This window comes from Austrofundulus limnaeus, unplaced genomic scaffold (assembly GCF_001266775.1).
Source record: "Austrofundulus limnaeus strain Quisiro unplaced genomic scaffold, Austrofundulus_limnaeus-1.0 Scaffold20, whole genome shotgun sequence".
Lineage (NCBI taxonomy): Eukaryota > Metazoa > Chordata > Actinopteri > Cyprinodontiformes > Rivulidae > Austrofundulus > Austrofundulus limnaeus.
In genome coordinates, this window is record NW_013952422.1 from 2,606,172 (window position 1) to 2,613,247 (window position 7,076).

The 7,076-nt window shown below is 39.0% G+C and overlaps 1 protein-coding gene across 6 annotated transcripts in view; it reads left to right on the top strand.

Moving 5' to 3' along the window:
- rc3h2 (ring finger and CCCH-type domains 2) overlaps positions 1 to 7,063 on the top strand; it is a 33,193-nt gene extending 26,130 nt beyond the window's left edge. For 4 of the 6 annotated variants that reach the window (XM_014003858.1, XM_014003856.1, XM_014003859.1 and 1 more), the window contains exons 15-20: positions 390 to 578; positions 659 to 890; positions 1,890 to 1,974; positions 2,952 to 3,159; positions 3,397 to 3,557; positions 3,714 to 7,063. In XM_014003858.1, coding sequence (XP_013859312.1) covers positions 390 to 578; positions 659 to 890; positions 1,890 to 1,974; positions 2,952 to 3,159; positions 3,397 to 3,557; positions 3,714 to 3,861 — 1,023 coding nt within the window. In that variant the 3' untranslated portion in view covers positions 3,862 to 7,063. The remainder of the gene's footprint in view (positions 1 to 389; positions 579 to 658; positions 891 to 1,889; positions 1,975 to 2,951; positions 3,160 to 3,396; positions 3,558 to 3,713) is intronic. The other 2 variants (XM_014003860.1, XM_014003861.1) reach the window with 2 other exon arrangements.
- Positions 7,064 to 7,076: the final 13 nt, after the last annotated feature.

Below are 7,076 nucleotides of genomic sequence, written 5' to 3' on the forward strand. Positions count from 1 at the left end.
AAAATATACTGTAATATTGACATGTTCAGGCAGACTTTGTTAAAACAGTCCAAATCTATATACATAATATATTATGTGTAATGAAAACAAAATGCTTTCTATTCAATGTTTAGTTTTTAATTTTTTTTCATCTGAGCTGTAACCTAAGTTCCTCAAGTCTTTTTCAAAATTAAATCCCTGGCGTGGCTCAAAATATAACCAAAATCAGCATGGTGTTACTACCTTTTTTTCTTCACAGTAAGAAACAGACATTAATACATCAGTCACGTAAACAGTTGTTGGTCCGGTACCTCAGGACTCTGCTCAGTTGTCTGTGTGGAGCACGGGGAACTCCATGTGTCATTGTTAGCAAATCATTTAGCTTTAGCTGCATGTAATGTGTCTTTCAGCACATGGAGAGCAGTGGAGGTCAGTGTGCCGGATGCCGGTTCCGAGATGAGGAAAGCTTGGCCCACTACTCTCCGTGGTCTTGTGGGACCGCCGGGCCCTGCCTGAGTCCCTTTGAGCCCGAAGCTCTGACACACACAGCAGCTCACTCCTGCTCGGAGCGTCCGGGAAAGCTCCTCACACGGCTGAAGGTGGCACCAACTCTCCTGTGTTCTATGAAAAAAAMCATCCGTTTGCTTTGATTAATGGCCCCGATGCGGTTCTCATGCAGGAGCTGGACGGTCCCGAAGGAGAAGCGGGAGGCAGGAAGCAGTGGCTGCAAACGCTGGATCCCTACAGACGTTTGAAGGACGAGGATCCGATCATTCCCTTTAGCGAAGCGCCTATTATCTCAAAGTGGGGCGCCATTTCCAGGGCGGCCCGCACCGGGTACCACACCACCGATCCCATCCAAGCCACAGCCTGCCAGGGCAGCGCCAGCACCACACCCATCAACTTTAAAGGTTGGAGGGATAATTCAAATTAAAAGAAAGTTGTAAAATGAAAATGTAGAGTTTACTATTTTTATATAAAGACACTTTGAAATATCCTGCATAAAGAAAACATCTAAAATCTCCTGAACCCCACGCCCCCAATTCCAGGTTCAAAATTTCGGGGTCTTTTAAACATACACACATTTTCTTTCCACAGAATCTTGACTAAAAGCTCATAAAAACATTATTTCATCCACCAAAGGCAGTTAAAACCATAAAGAGTTTAATCAGAAATAAAACTAATTATACAAAATGCAGGGGAGCAGCTAGACTATTTTGTGAGGGGTGGCACAGAGGTGGCCAAGGTGGGGGGGACACATACAAATAAAGAAAACTACCTTGCTACTAGTTAAATTTAAATGGCTATAATTCAGCCAGTTTAAGACTAATTGGGCTAAAAATTTTTGTGGTGTAGCCAAAAAATGATTGCTTGTCCCAATTTAAGCTAACTGCTAATGCTAATTTTCTTTGCACAAGTAATGCACACATGTGAATTTATGGTTTTCAAGAGGTTTTAGTCTAATTTATTATACTTTGAAAATGTTTATATGTTGTCTAATGCAAAAAAAAAAAAAAACTTAAGGCAAGAGGGGAAAAATGTTGTTTTTTTTCTGTTCCATCCTCACTATCTCAAACAAAACAACAACAGCATCTGCTTTGATACACTTCTGGTGAGCTATCCCAAGTGTTACCTTTTTTTAATACCAAGATTATTTAATAGAGTGTGTAAATGCTGAGATACACTGATTTACATGTGGGCACATTATTTTAAGCAAAAACTTAAAAAAACACTTGGGGCTGAAGAGGTTAGCACAATATAGCACATTTTCTTACTTTTATAAACATTTACGTCAATTTTATTGAATCATATTTTTGTGTTTTTACTCTGAATGCATAAAAAACTATGTTTTGTGTAATCAGTAAAGTCTTTATCTTTGCATGTGACTTTTTCCCATCATTATCTGACAGATTACAACCATCATTTGGATCACGGTGACTACAGGTGGAGCTCCAGAGGATCTGACTCCTCCAGTCAATCCAGTTTCTATGAGAGGTGAGACATTAACAGTTCTTAATTAGTTGAATTTAAATATGTTTTTAGGAGCTTTGCATGTCACTAAAGCAGGAGTGTCAAACTCATTTTCACTGAGGGCCACATGAGCGATGTAGTTGTTTAATTTCAACGTTTCATGTTTAACTTTGACTAAAAAAATTGTCGTGTTCCTGACCTCATTGCTATGACTGAGCACTGCTAACAAACAGCTGAGCTCTATGTAGTATTTCCTGCATAGAAACATTGTTCTAACACGTCCTCTTATAAACTCTGAAAAGTACTATATAAATGATTGACTAAATGTGAAAAAAATAATACAGAAATACTATTAAAAGTAAAAGTGAGAGAGTTTTACTCAGTGTTGAGTTGTGGCAGATGTGAACTCACCCACTTTCCAAAAGGGAATTCCCATGCATAATCAACATGCATTATGGGAGATGTAGTTCATGGTCAATACTGGCTTTAAAGCAGGTTATTTGGAGACATTAATGCAGGGCTGTTCAACTAAATTACTCAGGGGACCACAGTCACTCAAAGCCAAATGTTCAGGGGCAGGACATGCATTGTTATCCTTCACATTTTAAACATGTTTATTTTGTTGTGTTGAATCATAAGCTCAAAGTTTACTACCGATATGAAAAATGTATATTTTCATTTTTAATTAAGCAAAAAAAGTATTTATGTTGTTCTTTTGGGGGTCCGTATGGAAGTCACCCTCATTTGGCCCGCGGGCCTTGAATTTGACACATATGCTCTAAATAATTAAATATTTTTTTACAGAACTTTAAAAAGTATGGAATTAGAAACAATGTTTTGTGCAGTTTTACATAATTGATTGGATCATTTATCCCCCTTYTTCTCCCGTCTTTAAATTAAGACTAAAATTAGAGTCAGTTTAATTAGCTTCTCCAAACCTCACTGCTGTCACATATATTGTTCCAAATATGAAAATAAAGGAATCATTGTCTGTGTTTCAGTGAGCATCTTTGTGCGTCGGAGCTGGACGGCTGTCGGACTTCCATAAGCGGCGAAGAAAAACCCGGATCTGAGCTGCAAACTCGTCAGAGCGCCTACAGCCAGGACCAGAACCAGGCTGAGAGAGAGCCGGACACGGATCGAGACATTGAGCTTGACCTGCGGGTTTTAGACATGGAGGATTCACACACCTGTGAGCTCAAGTCTCAGGTCTGTCCAAGTTGTTTTTTGTGTGGCGGTGAGAATCTGACAACTCAACAGTTCAGCATGAAGACACATTAATCTGTTTTTATACTTCAGTCTGAACAAAAAACACCTACGGATGAAAAGTGTTTTAGCATCTAGATAAAAGCCTTGGGGGAAATACATTTCATGTGTCTTTGGTTGAAATACACCTCAAATACAGCCCATTGAATTTGAACCATCATCCCTTTTTTTGCCTTCTAGGAGTCTTTAGATCTGCCCAGCCCACCATCTCAGGACGCCTCCCACCTCCTCCCTCCCTGCTCATCTCCCCTCCGCTCCTCCCCTGTAGAGGAGCACCTCCAGACCAAAGGACTCATCACAGAGAAGATGGATGCTCACCTGCTGAAAAAGATGGCTTTCAGGTGAATCAGCATCTCGTTTCGCAGGAATCATCCTGAATTTGTCTTTTTCAAGAAATCGATCAACAAACATTCGTTCCATTGCAACTTCTTAATCCTCCATTTCCCCACCTTTCTTTCCTTCCTTTCAATTCTCATTTTATTTTATTTTGATAACAGGAAGTCTCTGTCTCCAGTAGGGCTGACGTCAGGAGGTCTGGGCATCAGGAAGCTGGTGCTGCAAACCGGACCTCCTCGACTGGGCGACACTTCAACCAGAGCTTGTCCTGAGACRCCCGGGACAGAGATGTTGCTCAACGAAAGCTGAAACGTCACAAAGCCGGACTCACGCTGAGCTCAGATCTCCCGAGCAGATCGTGGTAAAAGGGAATACCACTCAACTCCAGCCTTAATAAATGTCAAATGCCTGAATAAAACCGGACAGTTGGAGGCTAGCAGTGTGTAAAATCACACTGTACCACCTGAAAGCGGTGGTTTTTATGAAGGAATTATTGCTGATCTTGTTCAGGTTTGCAGTTTATTTTATTTTATTTTTCAACTTGGTTGCATTTAAGAGCAGAGTTAGAGAGACAGGTTATTTTTCAACACCTGATTGGCCACTTAGGAGAACCTTTCACATACAGTGAGCTGCTTAAGAGCTAGAGCCTGTTGCTAACAATATAAAAAGTGTTTTTCACTTTAACTGAATGTACTCGCAGGATTATATTGATGCTATATTTTCCTTCTGATACATAATCATAAGTATCAACAAATCTAAGCAATTCATTTATCCCAGGCGTGAAATTATGTTACTTTAAAGATATGTGGTTTACAGTAAAATGTTCGTTTGTTTACATCAATGCTACACATACAACCYTTCCATCCTTTTTTTTCTGTGTATAGCTTTTTTTTTTGGCTTGTGCCTTTCCATAAAAGCAGACACTGATTTGAATTAAGGCCCTATTTAGAGGGTTTGTTAAACAAAACATAATTATATTTTTAAAAACTGCTTCATTTCTTTTAGCATCACTTCAGATTGTGAAGTATGTTRAAGTAAGTTTGTTGCATTTGTTGCAAATTTTGCGCATCAGAAATATTTCATTTTTCAAGCAGCCTTTTTGTAWAACTGGTTATTTTGGTCTTTTTTGTTTCAAACCAACAGAAAAGAACCAATACTGTACCACATTTAGGTGTTTCTTTTTATTTGACAGCATCCCATCTTTCACAGAATTGGGGCTGATTACCTCATTTAAAGCTTAATGTTCCGACAGTTTGCAGATTCACAATCAGTCAACAAAAACATGCAACACAGTGGCCTTTCTSTCCTTAACCTTTCACAAAACAAACTCCCAACTCTGTGAAATCCCGTTAGAAATGCATTCTCAGAAGATGTGAACACTGGGGATGACATTTTTCTATGTATGCTTTTCATGTTTATGTGCAATATCTGCAAATGTGCTTGAAAATGTTTCTTTCTTTGCAAAATGTTTTCAAAGTTTTTTTATTAGGATTATTTTTTATTTGAAGCTAAGCTAACTTCCGTGAAGTTGTTTGTTGACATATTTTGTATCAGGATTGGTTGTTTCTTCTGTTTGCTTTGTTTGAAACCAAACTGACAGTGTCTGCTGCAGGTCCGTGTAAAATCATCAGAACTCTGTGAGCCACAAGTCTGCTAGTTTACATATATATATATATATATAAAATAATTTACATCCAGCCCCGAGGTGCCTCTTCTGTTTTTATAGTCGTAAAGAGACATCTTACCTTCAGATTATTTACTAAACAGCACAGAGGCATGATTCCATCTTCGATAAACAGGACGTAAAGTCGATAAATCTCAGGTTGGTTTTCTCCTGGGTGGTGATTTCTGTGGAATGAGATGGAAAAGTGCCAGCTCATGGGAAAAATGGCCGCAGTGAAAAAGAGAAGCTTGCGGYGACTTTCGCTCTTTCCTGCAAAGTGTCGGGGTTGTTAGCGAGGCAAGGGCTGATTAGAGCTGCGACGGATCATTAAGTTACCTGCTGCTTTCTATTTCCAGCTTCGTCACTGAAGTTAAAGTGCCATGTTGTGTACAGTACAATCAACGCCTACAGCTTTGTCTAGTCCTGGCACGGCGGGCTGTGAGGAGGGGAGGAAGAAACCTGAGGGAGATACGTTTGTGGGAATCGCTCAGGGAAGACTTCATTCTCTTTGGTTTTTCTCAGTGCATATATAAAACATATATAGGTATATTATTTGCTGGTGTTTACTTTTGYTGGTGTTTCTTTCCGTATCAATATTGGCTTTGCTGTCATGAAAAAGGGCTGGGCACATGTTGAAGTTATCGTGAGTATGAAGTGGGTCGTTCCTTTTCTTCTTTAAGTGTATCTATGGAGCGCTGCTGTAGTGGCTAATTGCACTGAAACTTATTCCCACCACCTTCACTGCCAGCGAGAGAGACCCCCCCCACCATTTCCTGCGACATGCATGCAATATAGTCCCCTCTTGTGATTGCAGAGGAGTAATGATGATTCTGTAGTTGTGATACAACGCACCCAGCGCTGTAAGAGTTCTCCACTGTGTGGCCACGTCAAGTGCTGAAGAAGTTTGCTTGCAGCGTTTTAATTGCTTGCTCATGAAATTTCATTGATTATTACGGATGATGTTGTTACTACTGTTAGAACCACATTTGGTTGTTGTGACACATTTTCTTTTCCTTGGTGCGGGTCTGCTTCTTTGTTTTGGATTTGAAGAGTTTTGCCTTTTTATTATTATTTTTAAATCAACAAAGTGTTTCTTTAATCTATATTATATGGAGAAAATTAATCAAAGAAGCTTGTTTGTTGATTGTGACACTTATGATGATACGTTTTCTGAGTATTCATGTCTGTATTAGACAGTTTATTTGCTAATCTATTGTTCGATTGAAATGTAAATGACTTTTTTTAAAGAGATGGTACACATCCGTCATTGTACACAGTCTGGCACCATCATTAGATGGACTTATAGTATTAACGCTCATTTCTACAGCCTGTGATAATCAGATATATTTAAATGTTAAAAAAATAATAATAAAATAAAACCATTGGGGCAGTTGTGTAATGTCTCAGATCAAGGAACAACTCAATCCTTTGGAGAGACCATCTTAAAATGTCCCCAAAAAATGAATAATACTGTTATGTATTCAATTTATTTCCTTGGAAATATCACATTGTGAAAGGTTTCCCTTTTACTTACTGTATTTGTAATGCAGATGTGGAGTAAAGTTGAACCTATGGTGATGATTTATATGCTGTTAATAATAGACGAAGCAGTTTGAGTTTCATTTTACTGACTGATTGATTCTTCTTTGCGTTTTCTGGCCTGTTCAGCAGTTTTACACGGAGCTGCAGGCCAGCCGAGCAGGAAGCCACTGCTGTGTTGCAATGAGAGGAATAAAACGCGAAACTGCCGTAGATGAAACTGCATGCTATAATAAACTGAGAATTGTAGTGCTGCTTTGTGTTTCTTGTCTTTTTTAAATTAATAAATAAATGATTTTAAAACTCGAAGCCTGTACACAAT